The following is a 23,565-nucleotide window of genomic DNA, read 5'->3' as shown; positions in this document are numbered from 1 at the left end:
TCTCTTCACTGAAGAAAACACAGCACGGTGTAATAGCATGATGTTGTTAAATGTCACGTTTTTGGACTGAAATAAAGTTTAAGTGAACCTTCTATTATGAACAGCATTTTACATATGGAGCAGAATCCCATCTGGAAACATGGCATTGGGCAACTGTTAGGATTAATGGCTGCTGGTGAGGCAAGCAGCCCAATATTCATGTTCATAAAATAGGAAAGCTGTCTGTGGAGGCACGACAGACTGGGCAAATGAAGCGAATTATCTGAGACCCATGAGCTTCTGGTGGGGCCTCATTACAAAAACATGGCTGCTCTGCACTAGATTTTCCGCTAACTCGTCTGAAGGCCCCGTCAGTGGTGTGGGATCTCGGAAAATTTCACCCTCTAGCTTGTTTTTTTTGTTTGTTAAAATTGGGATTTCAGATCCATGTGCCGTCAGCTCCTGACAAAAAAAATTGACCCTGAGTGGAAGGATTGGGACTGAACTGTTTAGAATGCTGATTCTGTGCTCTACTTCCAAAGGGAAGTACGCACAATGCGTCAAAGGACAATTAACTTTTAACCTGTTGTGCAGATGGTGCTGGAAAGCTTGCCTGATTTTTTACAACGTTCACCTCATGACACAAAATACCCAACTATTTCTTTGCAATTCCAATTTACCCTGCTGAATTAAGTTTTCATCCTATCCTGATGGAGGATGACCAAAAGGAGCTTCACGCAAACACATAAGCTGGTATGCTACCAGAGGAAATTAACCCCTACAAGAGGTTTGACCCTTCTGTAAATATTTTGTGTCCAACTTTTCCGAGAGTACTCTATCAAAATTCTTGTTACCTTCACACTGGTCCCCTGTGGCAGTCAGAAGGTAGCCCAAGTTGCAGTCACAGTGGAAGGAGGCCTCTGTGTTCGTGCATTGCCCATTAGTGCACAGAATGACATCTTGGCACTCATCCACATCTACACCAAAGAAGAAACAAACAATTTATTTCTGTTTCCATTCGATCACAAGCCTCGTTTCACCAACAGAGGATGCCACGACCAAACTTCAGTACTAGAAATGAAAATTGAACAAGTTGCATGACGGGAAGACAATCTGCTCCATCAGATTTCCACTTAAGTACTGCAGATGAAAACTGCTCCTTATGGAATCTTATGGTTCTCAATATGAATGATATATGAAGGAGTTGTTACAGATCCCTGTATATGTATAATCATATATACCCCGGAATGTACTGCCTGAAAGGGTGGTGGAAGCAGATTCAAGTTTCAAAAGGGAACCGGTTAGATGCTTGAAGAACAAGTTTTAGTGCTATGGGGAAAGAGGAGGGGAGCAGGACTAATTGGATAGCTCAGTACAGGCAATATGGACGGAATGGTTTCCTTCTGTGCTGTATCATTCAATGATTCTAAATATACTGGCCAAGAGACAGAGTTGAGAGATACACACACACACATGTTAAGGGATAGAGATTGGCTAGAAGACTGGGAGAGCTCCCCTGCTCTTCTTTGAAATAGGTACGTGAGATCTGTTATGACTACCTGAGAGAACAGAAGGGGCCTTGGTTTAACGCCTCATCCAAAATACAGCACCTCCGACAGTGCAGCACTCCCTCAGAAATGCACTGAAGTGTCAGCCTAGATTTTGTGCTTAAATCTCTGGAGTAGGTTTGAATCCAGGGTCTTCTGACTTGCAGGTGATATCACTAATCAAGGCTGACACTTAAAAGCGAACATGTGCTCAAGCCCTCAATGCTCCATTGATTTAACCTCAGATCTCAACTGGCATGAGGAGGTATGAGTGGTGACCAACTATTTCCTCCCAAGCGGTGGAGTGCAGGGAAAGGAGGAACAGGATGCAGAATCCTCCAGGTCTGCACTTATGCATCTTCTAGCAGTCAGCTCCACTACTACAGCAGTTTGTCCACCCTTGTCTGGGGTTTGTGTATTAAATATCAAAAGGGGAAAAAATATATACTTTTTCGTTTAAACAGTGACTCAGGGCTGGATTTTCCCATGGGCTTCGGGATCCCAACATGGGACCAAATGGGGGTCCCAAGCCCGCAGTTGCTGGGAGCCAGATTGGGGGAGCTGTTTTCCCGGAGACAGCCTCCTAATTGGCCGTCTCCAAGCTCACCATCCAATTAAGGAGACCAGGTGGACCCCTGTAGCTGCCGGTCCAATCAGAGATAGGTGCTGCTGAGGCAGGTCTGAGAATGTGAGGGCACTTCAAAATGGAGGTACCTTCAGTAAAGGGGTAAGTTTGGAATTAAATCTGAGGCGCCAAGCCAGTAGGCCCTCGGAATAGAGGGGGACCCCCTCCAGTGGCAGCATTTGGGCCAGGTGCAGCCATTGCTTCTGGCAGCCCCCTATCTGAGGGATGAATTTTCTGGCTCCAATGGTCCTCAGCCTGTCACAGGGAGGCCGCCTCCACTGAGGTGGCAGTGTCCCCACATGGCAGGGGAATCCACTCCACCAGTGGCAAAATGCTAGCGAGCATCCTGACGCAGCTCCCTATTATTTTTCCAGACCCCTCACCTCCCCCACCACCCCCGCCTCCAAGCCCATCACCCTGGGGCTGGATAAATTCTGCCCTTACTGTCAAAAAAAGCCTCCACTTGTTAAAGAAAACAAGCAACTAGAGTCTTAAAATTTTCATTCAGTAATCCGATGCTAACCAAGCTGGCTATTAGAGATTTTAATCGCTGCAGGAGTGTTTACCTTTGCACAATTTACCATCAGGAGACGGTTCATACCCTCGGTTACAGGTACAGATATAGGACCCCTCGAGATTGGAACATCTGCCATTCGCACAGATTGATCTGTTCAGGCATTCATTGACATCTGGGAAAACAAACCCACAAAAATCAGGCGTCAAAATGGATGTCAAGGACAATTCTAATAAACCTCTGCCGTTTTCAAACAGATAACAAAGAGATAATGCACATGGGAATTGGACCAAAAAGTTCTGAACAGCAGAGTGAATGATAAAAAGAAAGAAACCCCTGGAATTTTGTTTCTAAAATTATCTGCTGTCACATTTATCATGGAACATCTGTAGCATCCATCTCTGCACAATTTAATGGAATACTGTCTGGATGGGTCTTAAATAGCCCTTTTCCCAGCATGTGACTGCATGTCCTATTTGTAATAGGAAACTGAAAAAAGATACAGTTGATTCCTGATGAGCACCTGACTGATTTGCCAAGAAGGATTATGCTTGCACTGTGCTTTCTACAGACCACTGAAACTGTATGTAAATGTCACACCACACTCACTACTATACAACAAAAGAAAAGAGTTTCTTTATTTTAAAATTATTTTATAGAAATGTACAACGTGTAAAAAGAATTACTCTTGTCCGAGCAGATCTTGAACAGCATTGTTCATATGAAGTTGGAGTATATGCTGTAGCCACAAAGTGTGTCTGCAGTGCGGCATCTGAAGTGTGACAGACTCTATCTGCTGTGACGTTGCACATACTAAGTTGGAGAATATGTCCCTCTCTTACATGTTTCTTTCTTCATAGTCGTATTTCTCTATCTCTCTATCGGGTGTAGATGGAAATGTGGAGTAATCAGTTCAGCCATGAACTTATTGAATGGCGAAGCAGGCTTGAAGGGCCGAGTGGCCTACTCCTGTTCCTAATTTGTATGTTCGTATGTTCTCCTCTTTCTCTTTACTGCTCTCTTCCCATTTCTTTTTGCCTCAACATCTGTCCCTCTTTGCTCTCTGTCTTTTTCTGCCTTCCCTTTGTGTTGGAAGTGGGGTGGTGGGGGGGGTACCCCCATGGTGTGGCATCTAAAGAGGGTCACTGACAGCTCCAGGCAGCATTTGGAATGGAGGTCATGGGGGAAAATATGGCTAATAGGGTGACCTTGTCCCTTTTAAGATCTTGCTTCTCTTTACTAACTGAGGAATTTTGCTAATTTGTGACCGAAACAGGTCATCCATAATGAACAGATGCATAAACCTTTTTTGGACATGAACTTCGACACAAGAGTTGTTATTGATCAATCTGCTCCATTTTAAGGACAGGTTGTTTACCAACAGAAACAGTGAGGAGACTTTGAATCAATCAGAAACAACTTGTTTCAGGAGAAGGAAGTGTTCCTATAAAAACACTCATTAGCAAAGGGGAAGGGAACAGATCAGGTACAATCCTGGAGCAAAAGGGAATTTTCACAAAAGCACGTTTTTGACTGTTCGTTACAAGGACCGTATATTTAGGGCTGGATTTTCATCCCCACCAGGGCTGGAGATCGCAGGTGGGCGGGAGCCAAAAGTAGCCCTGCCGGCCAGCGTACCGGTTCCCCAGCTCCATCCCACCTCCAGGTCTTTTTTGTGGCAGCAAGATCGGGGATGGGGGTGGAGGCACAGGCAGGGCTACCCGCCCACACACAGCCGGGAGCCAACACAGCTCATTAAGATTCTGTTGTGGCCAATTAAAAGCTTAGTGATGCCAATTAAAGGAGGTCGACTGGGAATTTCCTGTTGGCCTGCAGGTTCCTCCAGGCAGTGGGGGATAACTTAGCTGCCTAGCGGCAGCCTCCTGGCAGCAGCCCAGGGGTCCAGTATTCCAGGCAGGACTAAAGACTCTCCCTGTCCACCTAGATGCGAGCAGTCACAGGCTGCCCTGTAGGGCCCCCTCCACACCCCCGAACCACTCCCCGCCTGTCTGGCTGCAAAAACCATTTTTCAATTTAAGATTTAAAGACATTGGAGAGAAGGCACCTCCATCTTGAAGCGCCCTCTCCCTTACTTACCTACCATTACAGCCTGCTGCTCCTTTCTCACTGGAAGGCCTCTGATTGGCCCTCCAGCTTCAAGAGCCTGCCCACTGTCGTTAATTGAATGGCAATCCTATCTCCATGCCAATTAAGGCGGCCCCCGTGAAAATGAGTGTGTGTTTTCTCCCCCGGGGATGGGTTCGGGACCCAGAAACAGTCCTAACCTCTGTTTCCTGCGCCCGGAGGGAAAATTTAGCCCTTAGTGTTAGCTTCACAGTCGAACAAAGACAAAATGAAAAGGGGAAAAAAGTCACAGCAATCGGGTGGTGCCCATTAGTATTGCAATGACCGCTTTACAGTGAATGTTTTCATCAAGGATCGTGATGCAGGGAGTTGTAGCCCAAAGGCAAAGTAAATATTGGCTCCTGGTTAGTCCAGATACTTAGCACAAAACCAGAAGAACTCAAGGCATCAACTCACAGATCAGGAACCACTGAAATGAGAACCGAGAGTGCCAGAAATATTCAGCAGGTCTGGCAGCCTCTGTGTAGAAAGAAACAGAGATACCGTTTCAGGTCTGTGACCCTTCGTCAGAACTGGCAAAAGTTAGAAATGCAACAGTCTTTGAGCAAGTGAAAGGAGGGGGGAGTGGGGAAGAAGAAGAAGGAAGGACTGTGATAGGACAGAGATGAGAGAGATTAAATGACAGAGATGTCATGGAACAGAATACAAATGGAGTGCTAAATAGTAGTAGTGAAAGTCAAAGCAAGAGTCCAGAGAGAGTGCTAATGGCAGAATAATGAACAGGTCTGGACGAAAGCAAAAACATGAAAAATAATTTTACGACTAGCACATGGTTAAAAATAAATTAAAAGAAGAAAATATATATAATAAATAAATAAAATAAAAATAATAAATAAACAAAAAATAATGGGACTCATCATCTGAAGGTATTGAACTCAATATTGAGTCCAGAAGGCTGTAGAGTGTCTAACCGGAAGATGAGGTGCAGTTCCTCGAGCTTGCGTTGATGTTCACTGGACACGGCAGCAGGTCGAGGACAGAAATGTGGGCATGAGAACAAGGTGGTGAATTAAAATGGAAAGCAACTGGAAGCTCAGGGTCATGTTTGCAGACCAAGCAGAGGGCCCACCGACTCCCACAGCTACCTTGACTACACTTCTTCACACCCTGCCTCCTGTAAGGATTCCATTCCAGTCTCCCAGTTTCTCTGTCTCCGATGCATCTGTTCGGATGACACAACCTTCCACAACAGCACCTCTGATATGTCTTCCTTTTTCCTCAACCGAGGATTCCCCCACATGTGGTTGACAGCGTCTTCGAACATGTCCGACCCATTTCCTGCACTTCTGCCCTCACCCCTTCCCCTCCCTCCCAGAACTGTGACAGGGTTCCCCTTATCCTCACTTTCCATCCCACCAGCCTCCACATCCGAAGGATCATCCTCTGCCACTTCCGCCACCTCCAGCGTGATGCCACCACCAAACACATCTTCCCCTCCCCTCCCCTGTCAGCATTCTGAAGGGATTGTGCTCTCCGTGACACCCTGGTCCACTCCTCCATCACCCGACACCTCATCCCTTTCCCACGGCACCTTCCAATGCAATTGCAGGAGGTGTAATACCTGCCCCTTTACCTCCTCTCTCCTCACTATCCAAGGCCCCAAACACTCCTTGCCGCTGAAGCAGTGATTTACTTGTACTTCTTTCAATCTAGTATTCTGTATTCGCTGCTCACAGTGCAATCTCCTCTACATTGGGAAGACCAAACGCAGATTGGGTGATCGCTTTGCTGAACACCTCTGCTCAGTCTGCACGCATGATCCCGAGCTTCCGGTTGCTTGCCATTTTAATTCATCACCTTGCTCTCATGCCCACATTTCTGTCTTTGGCATGCTGCAGTTTTCAGCGAGCATCAATGCAAGCTCGAGGAACAGCACCTCATCTTCCGATTAGACACTCTACAGCCTTCTGGACTCAATATTGAGTTCAACAATTTCAGACCATGAGTCCCATTATTTTTTGTTTATTTAATATTTTTATTTTATTTATTTATTTTATATATATTTTCTTCTTTTAATTATATTTTAACCATATGCTAGTCTTAAACTTTTTTTTCATGTTTTTGCTTTCATACAGAGCTGTTCATTATTCTGCCATTGGCATGCTCTCTGGACTCATGCTTTGACTTTCACTACAACTATTCAGCACTCCATTTGCATTCTGTTCATGACATCTCTGTCATTTAATCTCTCCCCTCTCCATCCTATCACAGTCCTTCCTTCTTGATCTTCTTCCCCCCTCCCCCCTTTCACTTGCTCAAAGATTGTTTCATTTCTAACTTTTTCCAGTTCTGACGAAGGGTCGCAGACCTGAAATATTAACTCTGTTTCTCTCTCCACAGATGCTGTCAGACCTGATGAATATTACCGGCATTTTCTGTTCTCATTTCAGAGTTCCAGCATCCATAGTATTTTGCTCTCATTATCAGGAGTCACTGTTGTAAAACTGGCCAATGAGATTGAAAGTGTTTGTGGCTCAACTTGCAGGATTAGACCAAAATCCTCAGGTGAAGAAGCAATGCAACTTACTGCTTGAATAAATCGATGGCATTAAACACACGCTATAACATGGTAAAGTGAATGCTTTGAAGGGTTTTTCTTCCAGATAATTCAGAGCTCATCTGTGATGATACTCTCCTTACTACTTCCTATGACTCAAATCATTAACCAGAAATCCCTAGATATTGGTAAAACATCTCCTGATATTTGTGCATCATGATACTACACCTCCTCTCACCCAGTACATATGCAAATTTATTTCTAACATGGTATGAATCAAAATAATGTCAATATTGTTAGATTGACAGCACAAGATTCTTGCAGGGTTGAATAACAAACACACTGATGTTAGTAACTTGGTTACGGTGCTGCCAAAGTCAGTACAGAGTACGTGAAAGAATTCAGTAAAAGAGAAATATGTTGACATAATTTAAATCCAAATGACATTTCCTCTCTGTCACGTTATACAGTGCAGCAATAGGTATTAGCAGAGTGTGTCCAGTGTGTTGATGTACGGTACTGGTAAATTACCCAATTCCTTACCCATTCTAATGATCGAAGATGATTTTTTTTTGCAACACTTTGCTAAGGCAGGTCGTTGTCTAATAGAGCCAAATGGCTGTTTTTGTATTTAATATACACCAGAGATTTGTCCTTCTGTAATTGTACATATTTCCTCCCCACTCCCTACAGTCTATTATTAAGTTTTGCTATAAAACCAACCAGCTATCTGGTTTAACGAGACCATGGAATCGCAATAGGTTTAATGTCACAAAGTGATGACTATGGTTATTTTCTGGAAACTGCTTTTAAGCAAGTTCTCTGGATATTAAAAGCAGGTACAAAGTGCAGAATGATAAGTGTCTGCTGGTGAGTTACAAATTGAGCGGCTCTATCAAGCAGATCTGATCACATTATCAGTAACCGCCAACACCCGCACCCCCCTCCCCCAACTTCTCCCGAGACTGAATTACTCTCTCAAACAAGGAGTTCTTTATATAACACATTATCTATATTTGATATTAAACAAGTCATTTGTACTTTGTTTGGGTACACAGTGCATTGTACAGTCAATGAGATGTTTAGTGAAATTTAGTTTAGTTTAGAGATACAGCACTGAAACAGGCCCTTCGGCCCACCGAGTCTGTGCCGACCATCAACCACCCATTTATGTTAATCCTACACTAATCCCATATTCCTACCACATCCCCCACCTGTCCCTATATTTCCCTACCACCTACCTATACTAGGGGCAATTTATAATGGGCAATTAACCTATCAACCTGCAAGTCTTTGGCATGTGGGAGGAAACCGGAGCACCCGGAGGAAACCCACGCAGACACAGGGAGAACTTGCAAACTCCACACAGGCAGTACCCAGAATTGAACCTGGGTCGCTGGAGCTGTGAGGCTGCGGTGCTAACCACTGCGCCACTGTGCCGCCCATAATGGAAATGGTAAAGGTAACTGCCATAGAGGCTGAAGTACTGTAAGCCCATATCTTTACATTCTAGCAGACTGTAGGACAACCCACTATAGCCAATATAATTTATAGGGCAAGTTATCACAGGAGAGTGCAGTATACATTATTCAAAATCTATACTGTATACGCCATAGGCTAAATTCAGCATTCCCTGAGAGAAGCCACATTTGAAGGTAACATGGACTGGAAGAACGGCAGAACAAATTTGTAACCCTATCTCCCACCAACACTTCCTTCAAGCTTGGCTCCCTGCTGGAAATGCAGGATAGCTGAATTCATCCTTAGATTTTATCTTTAGTCATTACATATAATGCTTGCAGAAAAGAATAACATTATTTAAAAAGTTTCAAGTGAGAATGCCTATTAGACAAACCCGCTGTAGGTACAGAAGAACCAATTTGAACTCAGACTACAGTACGCACCTATACATTGGCCATTTCTGCCTGTGTATCCATCTGGGCAAGACACACACTTATAAGAGCCAGGATTGTTAATGCATCTTCCAGACGGACATTTGTTGGAATCCTGGCATTCATCAATGTCTGCAAATTTAAACAGATCACAGAGCAAATTCAGCTCACATTTGAAAACACTTCAAGTTCAATTTTACTGTTCTAAAATAACAGAAAAGGGTGACATTTTAAAGAGACAACATCCCATTTCCTTAACCATTAGGTTGTAGTTCAAATGCTCAAAAACTGCCGAGCACTTAAATGACATGGTTACCACACTACAAATAATCTAATAGCCCATGAGAAACAGACCTCTGGTGGTCTCTAACTGCAGACCCACGTCTAGTATAACACTTCCACATTCATTTGCTGTTCAGGGTTGATGTTTGTCAGGCAATAATATAACACTTCTAGACACTTTTCTGAGGTGGCTCTATGCAACACCATTAAAGCTCATTCTGTTTTCCACTTGGTTTTTCAACAGACACCGCTACAGACTACTTACCGATCAGTGGTACTGGATCATACGCAGCTGACGAAGACCCAAGAGGAAATTTGCCGAAAGTCGCTAAGGTCGGCCTTAACCGGATCCTGGCTAGTTTGCCAAATGGTTGGAGCCAGCTGCACAAGAGTCAAGGATCAGAAGCGAACTCTAATAACAAGGTTCTGAGAGCCTTGTCCAAGTAGCCACTGGCAGTGAACGAGCTGGAATCTGTTCCTGTAAACTTTGTGCAGCGGAAGAGATGACAACTGCTTCCTTAGTGATAATAGTGGGGAAGAAATGAATTGGGGTAAGGGTAAGAGGGGAAGATGTACCGTGCCTGCATTTCTTCCACTCTGCCACCCTCACCACACCCCATCCTCATGCCTTTGATTTCATTTTCGGCATCAGATTATGGGTATGCATGTTTTTTGTTTATTTTTTAGATAAGATTTTCAGATTAATTTTCAGTCACTCCCTGTAATTCTCTTGGCTCCACCACAGTGACGGTGACACAACAACGAGAGGCTTGGAGGCAATATTAAATTGGATGCATACTGCTGCTGCAATTTTTCTAAGAAATTATCATCCCCTGCATGTTCTAACTCCTCCGTGTCCTTAGCCATTAGCTAATTCTATTTGCAAATAACCTGAAGTAATGATTTATGTGAAAATATTCCACCATACATCCCAACTGCTAGATAATACAAACTAATGCTCAAAGACAAAGACATTCAGTATTACAGGGGCATTAACGGAACCAAAATACAGACCCACCTTCACACTGTCCTCTGTACATTCTATACCCAGCATCACAGTACTGGCATCTGTAGGAGCCTACACTATTAAGGCAGTGGCCTTCTCCACAGATATTGGGTCTCAGGCACTCATCAATATCTGGAAATCAGATAGTAACTTATTAACATTTAGTGGCAAAAAAATGTCATGCATCTAGCACTGTTCATAAAACATACATCTAACACTGTAATTATATCCAGCATGACAACATTATAATTTACAATTCTTTCAGATCTCTTCCTGTCAGAGCAGTTCCTGCTATAAGATTGTAGTATTTTATCACATACAGACAGACATAAGGGGTTTTAACTTGTACTGAGCACTATTTTTAGTGGAATAATATGTGCAGGCTAAGTTCCTGCTCATGCTATTTCAAAGCTGCCAACAATCCTGTTAAAATAGACAGGTTAACAACTGGGTGAAAATACCAAGGACAAGCATTTAAGGTCAAGATATTAGCCAAAAACTGTGAATATTGGAAATCAAACATTAAATACCGAATTCAACCTTTTTGTTCACATGAGCACCAAACGAAGGTATGTCCACTTGAGTGAGTTTATCTTTGTTTCTTGACTGGTACCTGAATTACTTTTGAAAACATATACAGAGCAATAGCAGAGAAAATATCTACTGAATAAAAAGTACTGATTCCCAAAAGACCAAGAGCAGGAATTTTCCTGAGGCTTCTCTCATTCCACCAATGTATCATTGGCTGAAGTTCAGTGGAACCCCACCCTGACTAGGCCCCGAAAACCAAGGCTTCCATGAGCTTCCGGTGGCAAGTGGGAGATTCCCCAAGGGAAATCTCCATGAAAGACTTTTGTGTTGATGATCCCTGGTTAAATTGGCTTTGAGTTAGAAGATGCAAAAATTTCTCAAGTATAAGTATGAGGTAAGGTTGGGGTTTGGTATAGTTTAAGCTGTCATTCTGCTGGCTGTGCAGTTAGATTCTCCCTACAAAATTAAACAATTTCAATTGTTACCAGAGCATTGTGTTCCTCCGTCTGATGTAAATCCTTGATGACAGAAGCATCGGAAACTTCCTACTGTGTTTCTACAGTGCCCATTGGAACACAGACGCGGGACCTGTGCACATTCATCCACATCTGTAAAAGGTAGATGACAGTCAGTAGAAGGAACAAGGTATTTCAACTCTGATTTCCCTGCTGGGTTTGGAATGGGAGGGATGCGCCGAGGACATTGCCAGTGTGAGGCCCGTCGATTTTTACTCACGGGCCTCGGTTAAATGTCCCGATAATGTCTGATGCCCGTTGGAGCTGATAGTGATGGTCACTGAAAAGCAGAAGCGGAAAATAGCCAGGCTGCAGGCTGTTACCAGGGATGCAAGGGAACCGTCCTCCGGTAAAGTTGGCAACAGGATGGGAGTAGGCCTGAGGCACAGAGAGCTCAAGGTTTCTTTGACACCACTAAGATATCTAGACGCAGCTCAGTGGGTAGCACTCTCGCCTCTGAGTCAGAAGGTTGTGGCTGCAAGTCCCACTCTACGGACTTGAACACCAAATCTAGGCTGACACTCCAATGCAGTACTGAGGGGACACTGCGCCGTCACAGGTGCCGTTTTCAGATCAAACATTAAACTGATGCCCAGTCTGCACACTCAGGTGAAAGCATAAGATCCCATGCTCCTATTTTGAAGGAGAACAGGGGAGTTTAACCCAGTGTCTCAACCAATTTTTATCCCTGAGCGCTAAAACAGGTCATTAACTCTTTGCAGTTTGTGGATTCTTGCTAAGCACAAATTGGCTGCCACGTTTCCAACTTTACAACAGTGACGACACTCCAAAAAGTACTTCAACTGCCTGTAAAGTGCTTTGGGACATCACGAGGCAGTGAAAGGTGCTATATAATTGCAAGTCTTTCTTTCCTTTCTGATTAACCATAATGTTGGATGTTTCCTCAAAATATCCCAAAGTATATCAGCTATTCAGTGGCATTGAATGAACGCCAGTTGATTAACAACTAGCACAACTTCATTTGTCAGATGCAAGATGCCACCAACCATTTCTACAGGCCCTGGCACACCTACCTAGCAATGACCATAGGTCGGCAGAGACATAGAGGCACAGCTATGCCACCTGCTGCAAGGACACCTGCAACCACCAAACAGCTAAGTTTGGCACGGCTGGTGTTGGTAATAATCAGCTGTGGCCTGTGGTTCTACCTCTTAATAGGAATGATACAGTGCTGACCAATGGGAATGGTGCTAGAAGATAGCACAGAAGACCACTGTCCATGCAACCACTTCAACCAGCATCTGTGTTGGGCTGAAGTGTTATTTATCTGCAAAGTCGTGTCTCAACCTTGGATTTCCTTTTCCTTCATTGCTGCCTGTCTATGTCCCTAGCCCTTTGACCTTTATTCTGGGCACAGATTGATAATGGGTTGAATAAAAGGGTTCTGAAGAAGAGTGATATCCGACTCAAAACGTCAACTTGGTTTCTCTCTCCACAGTGGCTGCCAGACCTGCTGAGTATCTCCAGCACTTTCTGTTTTTATTAATGATCATGGGTTGAGTTGGCTTTTAAGGCTCACCAAAGGCTTTGAAATGTTTGCTACACTATTGTGAAATTCCCCATTAATTGTCGCCATCTCTTTAAATTTCGCTTGCATGTAGTCTTCTGACTCCCCCTGCACCTGTCTGAATCTGCACCTTGATGAGTTGACCACAGAAAATGGTGTGCAGACAACACATTTCCATTTCAGTCTAAAACCTGCCAATAGCCACTTTGGTATAATTACATCGAAAGAGGAAAATCTAGCTGTGGATTCTTACCGATACACCCGGTTCTCAATATGTTTAGCTGATATCCAGGATTGCAGTTACACGTGTATCCCTCTGGTAGATTGATGCACTGACCAGGTCCACAGATTCTAGGATTAACCGAGCACTCATCGATTTCTGAAAACCAAACATTACATATTTTGGTAAATCTGTAAAAATGTTGAAGTCGCGTTAGTTTATTGTACCACAAAGCTGTGGCTGAAACTATGAGATACCTTGCTATTGTAAGGCCTTTTTTTGCATTTATATAGTGCCTTTATCATCATAAAGGATGGCACTGTGGCGCAGTGGTTAGCACCGCAGCCTCACAGCTCCAGGGACCCGGGTTCGATTCCGGGTACTGCCTGTGTGGAGTTTGCAAGTTCTCCCTGTGTCTGCGTGGGTTTTCTCCGGGTGCTCCGGTTTCCTCCCACAAGCCAAAAGACTTGCAGGTTGATAGGTAAATTGGCCATTATAAATTGTCACTAGTATAGGTAGGTGGTAGGGAAATATAGGGACAGGTGGGGATGTTTGGTAGGAATATGGGATTAGTGTAGGATTAGTATAAATGGGTGGTTGATGTTCGGCACAGACCCGGTGGGCCGAAGGGCCTGTTTCAGTGCTGTATCTCTAATCTAATCATAATCATAAAACACCTACCACCTTTTACTTTCTTTATTTGTTCATGGGATATGAGCGTCACTGGCTAGGCCAGCATTTATTGTCCATCCCTAATTACCTTTGAACTGAGTGGCTTGCTAGGCCATTGCAGAGGGCATTTAAGAATCAACCACATTGCTGTGGATCTGGAGTCACAGGTAGCCCAGACCAGGTAAGGACAGCAGATTTCCTTCCCTAAAGGACATTAGTGAACCAGATGGGTTTTTACAACAATCAACAATGGTTTCATGGTCACCATTAGACTAGCTTTTTAATTCAGAATTATTAATTGAATTCAAATTTCACCATCTGCCGTGCAGTAGCCTGGACCTCTAGACATGACATTACCACTACACCACTGCCTTCCCTACTATACAAACATCAATCTACATCCTGGTAAAAACTATTTAAGAAATGAACTCAACTCAAAATAAGTTTGCTAGGGATGATTAAAGGGACAGTGTTAGCAGTGATAAACTTTGGTTGGGGTATGAAACAGGTGGTAGTGAATCATAGAATGGTTACAGCACAGAAGGAGGCCATTCAGCCCATCGAGCCCCTGCCAGCTCTCTGCAAAAACAATTTAGTTATTCACACTCCTCTGCCCTTTCCCTCTAGTCCTGCAAATATTTTCCCTTCAGGTGTTTACTGAATTTCCTTTTGAAAGTTATGATTGAATCTGCCTCCAACACCCTTTCAGGCAGTGCATTCTAGATCATAAGCACTCACTGCATATTAACCTTTTCTTCTTTTGCCATTCACCTTAAATCATTGTCCTCTGGTTCTTAACTCTTCTGCCAATGGGAACAGTTTCTCTATAACTACTCTGCCTAATTGCCCATTTTTACACCCTGCACCATCAAATGGACCAAAGTATCTTATACATTTGTTAGTTTGTGGAAGAGTGGGAAATTCTCAACTGCATCATGCTGCAAATGTATCAATTTAATCTTGGTTTTAACTGAAACAAAAGCTGTTGGAAATGCTCCATAGAAGTGGAAGTTTATCCTTTTTCTTGGGCAGTCCCTTGGGATCGAGGATGACTTGCTTCCACTCCAGTCCGATGGGTTCCGTGATGGCTGGTAAGTCCAATATGCGATCTGTAAGCGCTGCCACATGAGGGGCAGGTGGTGCTTGAAGGGTCAGGTAGATAACACCTCGATTTTGCCTCCGCATGTTCTCAACAAAGTCTCTCGAGGTGTACGATACCTTCCCGAATGAGCTTCCTCCATCTAGGATGGTCACGAGCCAGAGACTCCCACGAGTCGCCGGGGATGCTTGATCTCTTCAGGGATGCTTTGAGGACATCTCTAAAGCATTTCCATTGCCCTCCTGGGAGTCTCCTGCCACGACCAAGTTCTGAGTAGAACAGCTGCTTCAGGAGGCTGGTGTCAGGCATGCGAATGACATGGCCTGCCCAGCAGAGCTGGTTTTAGGTGATTAGCGCCCCGATGCTGGACAGGTTGGCTTGGGAGAGGACACTGCTGTTGGACTGTCTTTCCTGCCACTGGATTTGGAGGATCTTGCAGAAGCACCTCTGGTGGTACTGCTCTAGTGCTTTGAGGTACCTGCTGTCGGTTGTCCACGTTTCCAGTTTATCCAACATGATGGCGTGGCAGCACGGACTCCACAGTCACCTTGTCCCAGGAACCAAACCTTCCTAAGATTCTGAAATGAGCAAGGCAACAACCTTCCTCCATGTTCTACAATATCATCCCATAGTTACAGAATTCAACCTGCTTGTTTTTTGAAGATGCTGAGTTTAACCATGATAGCCCCATGAGGTGACGTGTTTAATTTTCATGGCAGATGTGGGGCCCACAGTTTTATGGGTTTACAAGAAGATTTACTGGAGGAATCTGGGCCAGGACTCCCTGCTGCATGTTACGATTCATGCAGCGGCTGGAATGTTTATTATCCTCCACATCATGTGCAAGTTCACCCAGTGAAGTGCTCCTTCACTTTGAACTCCTTGACTTCCATCAGATGGACTGAAGACACTGCCAATGAAGCTCAACTGCAGCTCTGGGAAAATGTTCCATTGCAGCAATCATTGTTATGGTTTACTACAATAAATCAAACACTTAAAAGGAAAAGGGAAGTTTCTTGTCAACTGCACTCCCCCGCAATCTTAAATGCCAGATACTTCTCGGTTCCTCGGTGTCATTCTTGTTGCTGGTTCAAGGCAGTGAGCATGCATCAGTATGGTCTACTCTGGCGAATTTATGAATGGCGAATCACAGTCTACTCTTCCCATTCACAAAGTCACTGTTATCAGATCAATGCTCCAAGGTCAGACTGTTATAAGGGCTTTACCCAAGACTATTCCTGCAAGATATCTAAACACACTCAATATTATTAGCATTATTCCTTCCCCACCCTTGTGTTGATGGGATGATGAAAATGACATTCTCACCACTTTGCTATGAATCAACACTAGGGGACGTTGTTGACCTGGAACTGTGCAGGAAAGTAGGCACTGATGGACTTGCATTGTGTACGCTGAAAGGTGCGTCATAATCAAAAGCAGAACCACCTGATTTCTTGATTAATCTGATTTAGATGAACACAAAATAATTATATAAATCATCTGCTGCTGAAACCCTCATCCATGACTTCATTACCTCTACACTTGACTATTCCAACCCTCTCCTGGCTGGTCTCCCAAATTCTACCCTCCGTAAACTTGAGGTCATCCAAAACTCTGCTGTCTGTGTCTTAACTCACATCAAGTCCCGTTCCTGTATCACCCCTGGGCTCACTGACCTACACTGACTCCTTCTCAAGCAATGTCTTGATTTTAAAATTCTCATCTTTGTTTTCAAATTCCTCCATGGCCTTGCCCCTCCCTACCTCTGTAATCTCCTCCAGCCCCCAAGCCTCCAAGATATCTGTGCTCCTCTAATTCTGGTCTCTTGTGTATCCCTGATTTTAATCGCTTCGCTCCACCATTGGTAGTCGTGCCTTCAGTTGCCTCGGCCCCAAGCTCTGGAAACTCTTCCCCACACCTCTCTGTCTTTCCACCTTTCTTTCCTCCTTGAAGACACTCCTTAAAACCTACCTCTGTGACCAAGCTTTTGGTCGTCAACCTAATATCACCTTATGTGGCTCGGTGTCGTATTCTGTTTTATAATACCCCTATGAAGCACCTTGGGATGTTTTATTACATTAAATGTGCTATATAAATGTAAGTTGTTGTGTGCAGACCAATTAAAAAGCAAGAAAAATTGCTTGTTTATAATAAAGCCAAGTAAAATAAATGTGCACTATAACTCCATAATGTCGACACACACCTCTAAATATTTAACGCAATTCATTTCACATCACTATTTACCTTGTACAGTGAAGCCAATTAAAGATCTCTGATAAAATCCAGTTCCATACCAATGTTTCACAAATACAGACATTCCTGTTCACGTTAATGTAGTTTATTGTTTGCAATAAATCACATAAAAATCAAAACTATTGCAGCCAATAATGATTTCGGATCAAATTTCTTCACTCTTTCCCATTTCAAAAGACTGCATTAATGGTTGCACAAATGTTTGACACTTCTCTATAAATAACTGGGTAACTTCAGCATGTGTTGTGAACATGCTACGATATTTAGAAAACTTGAGTGAGTGTATTCCTTGACATGGTGCCCTCCCAATCCTGACTGTGTCGTTAAGAAGCGACAGAAACAGAAGGCGGGTGGAAGAACAGAGGGAAAATCCTGGGCTGTTTTCATACATCGCATAATGGACATTCAAGAGATGCACTGACAGTAGGATCCCTATATAAATGAGCAGGACAAAAACATCTGGATCCGGTTCTGGCAGAGCTTGGGCATTCTGGAGTAAGGTACACTTCTGAGAATTACCTCTTCAGATTAAAAAAAAAGAGATCAGGAAATGTTTGGATACGTAGGGAATTGTAATTGCCTACTAAGTCACTTTGGGGCCAATTTTCCAATTACATGCTGGCGGTATTGGAAACCTCAGTCACGATCGGTACATTCATCAACAGAGAATCACAGGCAGCGCATCCACAATTTTTTGACGTCTATTGCCAGCAGTCAAAGTTGCCAGCTATCAGAAAGTTACTCAGAAAGGTTCTTGGGCCTCACCCCTTTGTATTTATCTCAAGTCCTGGTTTTGCTTTTGAAGCAATAATTTAAAAAAATTATGGAAACAACATAAATTAAACATGTACACCATAGATGCATTTAGGAGGAAAGCTCCATAAGCAGATGAAAGAGAAATGAATAGAAGCATGGGCTAATAATGATAGATGAAGTGGGGTTGGAGGAAGCTTGTATGAAGCAAAAATACTGGCATGGACCAGTTGGACCGAATGGCCTGTTTCTATGCCGTACATTCTGTGTAATCCTATGTAATACCTGTTTCAATTACTTCAGTTAGTGTGCTACACTGCTATCAGTAAGAGGGCAGCAATTTAATGGAAAGGTGTAGATGCTTCCCAGGGCTCAATTAGCACAGGCAGTGACCATGCAGATCAGAAGGGCCTAAGTCACATTCCTGGCCTATGCTGAGTTAGCTGATCTCATCCAGATTGCAGTAGGAAGCCCCATCGGCCCCATTACTCTTGGATAATTGAGGGGGAAAAAATCAGTCAAACGTCCCACTCCTGCTTGCTATCCTGAGAGTCTTGATGTGCGCGGGCAATAGGCAAAGACAAGGTGAGGCTCAGCAGTGATGTTCCCCACTGTGAAACAGCACTCATCATCTACGGTCACATATATTGTCAAATTCTGCAGTATAGAAAGAGGCCTTTCAGCCCATCAAGCCTATGCTGGCTCTCTGAAAGAGCTATCCACTGACTCCCATTTCCGGTATTCTTGTAAAACGATCTTTTTTCCAATTTTGGTCAATTCCCATTTACAAGTTATTGCGTATTCCGTTTACACCACTGTTTCTGCTGGGTATTCCCCTTCCCGAGATTTTCCTTCGCAATGAGAGTCCAGACAGAACGGTGGTGGGATCAGCTTTCAGTGCTTCCTTGCTTGGCCCTGTACCAACCCTGGAGCATTCTGGCAGATTCCTGGCCATTTCCTGTCATCAGGTATAAGTCAATTCTAGCTTGGTACGCACTTTAATAGCTGAATGAATCATAAGTGCAGGTAGCACTCAATTTTCTGGTGAAAACTCATTTGCATACAATTTCAGGCAGAATGGTGGTGGGGTGGGGGGGACGGTGTGGGGAGGGAGGGAAAATTGGTTAGCACCCAACCTGTGAGAGTGGAACAGGCAGGACGACTGCAATGTGTGCCTGAACAGGTTGGCCCGAGAACCTCCCAAAATTGGTCCTCAGGCCTTATTACCTCGGAACCAGCAAGCTCAAGGTGTATCAATGCAGCGATCCGCAGGAGGATCCAAATAAGGACTGATGGTTTGGCTATTGTAGTGCCTAAAAAAGTAGTCAGACATCGACCAGTGCAAGCTCTGCCTGGTTTTTGACCAATTTCAGAGCTGGGTCCTTAAACAGGCATTAACACTCATTAACATATGCAAGGAGCCCAACATCTGTTTAAGAAAACCACCAGGGCATCTGAATCTAAAGCAATGCCATGTCTGAGATATTTGAAGCATCCATGAGGCAGGGGACTTAGCCCCACAAAATAGTTCATGTTTGCCCCCATTTTTATGCCTGAAAAATGGGATCCAATTGTTCCCCCGGCCATGTCTAGGGAGGACACTAGTGGCAGGGGGTGAAAATTGCAAAGATTTAACACGGTAAGGAGAAAATAAAAGGAGTGTCACAATAGAGAGGCAAAAATCAGAAAACGTTTGGATAGTCATAAAGGCATTTCAACTCATCAACAGAGAATTAAGTAGCAGGAGTTAGCATGAGTCAGCAGAGTGTAGCCCATCACCCAGCCTCCTGTTTGATGGCTGAAGTCAAGGTGATGCTGCTTGTGAAGAGGGTTACCCTTAATGCCACACCAAGGCACCATTCACTGGTCAGTACTGCCCTGTGCTTCCAAGTTCCAGTCCACAGCTGACTAATATTCCTGTAGGTACAAGCCCTTTGCTGCAATGGTGGGCCTTTACGGCAAAGGGCAAAGTTTGGCACCTGCCTCGCTGCTGATGCAGCCCCTGGAAAGGTAGGTTCCCACAGTCATTTTAAGATGGTTTAGAGATCATCTGCAGAAATGGTTGGTAGCATTTTAGTCTAGGAATGTTCTTCTTGGCCTGTACATTCTGTGGGGTGGGGTGGGGGGGTGGTGACGAGGGAACAAAGGGGTACGCAAACAATTTTTCCTAGGTACTGGTAATCAACCTGCAAGCTTGCTATTAGCCCTCTCTATTCGCCATGTCTTGTAGGCTAAATAAGAAAATAAAGACATAAGAACTAAGAGCAGGAGCAGGCCCACACAGCTCCTCGAGCCTGCTTCGTCATTCAATATGACGATGGCTGACCTGCTACATCAACTCCACTTTCCTGCCTGCTTCCCATATCCCTTGATTCCCGTAGTGTCCTCTGTTATGAATATACGCATCAACTGAGCACCCACAGTGCTCTGGGGTAGAGAACTCCAAAGATTCACAACCCTCTGAATGAAGAAATTTCTCCTCATCACAGCCCTTAATAGCTGACCCTTTATCCTGTGACACCTAGGGCTGCACTGTATTACGGCGATGGGATTCCCGGCGGTGGGCCAGAGGGTTTGGGGAAACCGCACCTCCGCCCTCTGTCAGAACCCCAAAGCCAATTGACAATGGGCAGGCAAGTAATTGCCCATATCGGGGATGGCATCCCTTTAAGGGACAAACTCCCGCCTCCAGAGCTGCCAGCCAATTGCAATCGCCACTGGCGGGAACCTCCATGGGCCCTGGATTGCCTTCAAAAGGAGGTACCCCCTGACTCTACTAGGAGACCACCAGGCTTTACCTGGTGACCTCTCCCCACGGCAGCAGGCCCCTCCGCCTTCAACAAAATTGAGGTGGAGGTGGGAGGTGGCCACTTAAGGGCCTCAATTGGCCTGGGTCGGGAAGGCCGTCCTTGGCCTTTCCTGTCCCGGACAAAATGGCAGGAAGCTGGGGCAATGTTGGGAACAGCGCCCCCTGCCATTTTGTTTGCCCCTGTGCCCACCTCCTTGCCTGCCTTCAAGGGCAGAACAAAATTCAGCCCCCAGTTCTAGACTCTCCAACCAGGGGGAAACATTCCTGTGTTTGTCCAAGAATAAATCCCATGGTGATAAACATTTAGCTCCTGAATAAATTTCAAGCTGAGAAATCTTCTACTTCCATCCCTTTCACTGACATAGGCGATATAATTAAAAATGAGACTTGCAAGAAAGCAGAAAATCATTTCTGAGAAGAGCTGCTTGCCTTTTAAATCCCATCTGAGCTGAGAAGTTCTACTGTTCATTGTCTGTGGGCAGGAAGAGGAAATGGGAGGTCAAAGGTTGCAAAATGGCATTCCTGCACCCATAAGGGCAGCCACTACTCATTTGAATCTGTTCAGGATGTTCCCATCTGATTCCGATGATCGATATTGCGGCTAAGAAATTCCACACTCCCTCCAAAATATGTGCGCCAAAAATTATCCTCCGCACATGTTGTGTCTTGCACTTTGGTTTTCATAAGGGAAGGCACCAATTGGAGGTCAAACACCTCACCATGTAGCAAAAATGCTAAAAAGAAATAAGTCATCCAGGGTCACAGCACCTGGCTATCAGTTAAAAGGCAGCATCAGTGGACCTCACACACTCTCAGCTGGGAGTTCACAAAGCAGGAAATGTCAGAACACCTAGCTGAAGCATGGCTATTGCTGTACTGTGGTTTCTATGGGAATAGGTGTGGTGAGAAAAAATTGTGGATGTCTCTGAAATTTTCTTTAACTTCCAGCTCCTCCCCGCCAGAAGATTGCTTTTGGGAGCTTGGCATTTCCATGGTTGTGCCATGTGTACCAGTTTCAACTGCCTTGGCCTGAAGAGACTGAATTCGAGAAAGTATAAAATAGTCGCCACAAAAAGTAAAAGCAAAACTGCACTAAGTGAAACCGGTGTCCATTGCTCCAGCAGGAACACTAGCCTGCACCATTCATACAAATCATCCAATACTAAAACTGACATGCTCTTACAACTGGGAGTGGTACCAGCCAAGTAAAACAAAGCTAAGTTCCCCATTAGTCTTTCTCGCCCTTCGTTACATCACCGCGAGTGATTTTGATGCGGTGCTAATTTGCGAAACACAAATATATTTTTAGTTTCATCTGACCAACTCCAGAACAAATATTTACAGTACATGCTCACTGGGTAACTGTACTGTTAAGAATATTATTTCTCCTGATATGCATCTACGAAAATAACATTCAAGCAGAGACCAGGGCCAAAATGCTGCTGGAGCTGGATTGAGTGGTCTCAGTTTCATGGGTAACGTTGGATCAGTCCTTGGTGAATATGCTTATTGTGTAACAAATGCAGCAGAGAGTACGATCAGTTCCGTACTCCCTCAGACTTAGACAGACCTTGCTATGTCCAGCTGTGACACAATAAGGATTATTTTTAATCAGGTATCTGACACTGCAAATAACCCACAAGTGAAGGACACCAATTGCAAGTAGTTTGTAAACTGTTCCTTTCCACTTTGGTTCATGTATGGAGTAGGAAGCTTTTCCAAAAATAAACACAATAGCCTATGTTATAACAGCACCTGATAACCCACAAAGAGCAACACTGCAAGCAGATTATCAAGGTCTTGCATCAGGTCTGTGGATCACCTACCTCCTCCCACTAGCACCTGTGGTGTATTTATAGAGTCAGCATAGAAGGAGGCCATTCAGCCCATTTAGTCCATACTGGCTCTACACGTTAAATTGAAGATTACATTCCACACTATAGCACTGAAATTTCAGATTTAGGGTGGGCGACTGTTTGTGAATTGCCCAATATGTCACCAGGCCTGGTGGTGAATTTGGGCCAGTGTGCTCTTAAACAGAATGACACCGGGGCTGCACGAGCACAAGTATGTTATAACAGGTGGGATCAGGCATAGCCTCCATTTCTCCTGCTGCTCATAAACCTCATTAATTTATTCAATTGGTTGTCAGTGCCATTGTTGGTAAGGGGTCACACCCCTTAGGATAGGGTCTTCTGATTTGGTCAGTGGTCAGGGACAGGAGAGTGTGGCTGCAGCTGAGGCAGGTAAGGCGATCCAGAGGTCTGAGGGTGTTTCAGCTTATTTGGATAAGAGCGAGGGCTGTAGGGTGGATGAGCAATCTGACCATGGCACCATGGTACAGGAAGTCATTCAAGTGGAGGGAGAATAAAGGAATGGTAGTAATGGTAATAGTAGTGGTAGTAGGGGACAGTATAGTTAGGGGGATCAACACTGTTCTCTGCAGCAAAAGAGCAAGAGTCCAGATGGCTGTGTGCCTGCCCGGTGGCAGGGTTCGGGATATCTGCTCAGGGCTGGAGAGGAATTTACAGTGGAAGGGGGAGGATCCAGTCATCGTGGTCCATGTAGGTACCAACGACATAGACAAGACAAGGAAAGAGGTTCTGCATAGTCAGTATGAGGAACTAGGCACCAAATTAAGAAGCAGAATCTCAAAGGTAAAATCTCTGGATTATTACCTGAGCCACGTGCAAATTGG

The 23,565-nt window shown here is 44.4% G+C and overlaps 1 protein-coding gene across 6 annotated transcripts in view; it reads right to left on the bottom strand.

Annotated features, from left to right (window-relative positions):
• ltbp1 (latent transforming growth factor beta binding protein 1) overlaps positions 1 to 23,565 on the bottom strand; it is a 368,337-nt gene that overhangs the window by 137,278 nt on the left and 207,494 nt on the right. For all 6 annotated transcript variants that reach the window (XM_068045343.1, XM_068045346.1, XM_068045345.1 and 3 more), the window contains 6 exons: positions 13,315 to 13,440; positions 11,504 to 11,626; positions 10,500 to 10,619; positions 9,212 to 9,331; positions 2,718 to 2,840; positions 834 to 956 (listed from right to left, as the gene is read on the bottom strand). In XM_068045343.1, coding sequence (XP_067901444.1) covers positions 834 to 956; positions 2,718 to 2,840; positions 9,212 to 9,331; positions 10,500 to 10,619; positions 11,504 to 11,626; positions 13,315 to 13,440 — 735 coding nt within the window. The remainder of the gene's footprint in view (positions 1 to 833; positions 957 to 2,717; positions 2,841 to 9,211; positions 9,332 to 10,499; positions 10,620 to 11,503; positions 11,627 to 13,314; positions 13,441 to 23,565) is intronic.

Source organism: Heterodontus francisci, chromosome 13 (assembly GCF_036365525.1).
Source record: "Heterodontus francisci isolate sHetFra1 chromosome 13, sHetFra1.hap1, whole genome shotgun sequence".
NCBI lineage: Eukaryota > Metazoa > Chordata > Chondrichthyes > Heterodontiformes > Heterodontidae > Heterodontus > Heterodontus francisci.
Note: the sequence above shows the minus strand (reverse complement) of the source record. Positions and strands in the feature narration are given on the sequence as shown.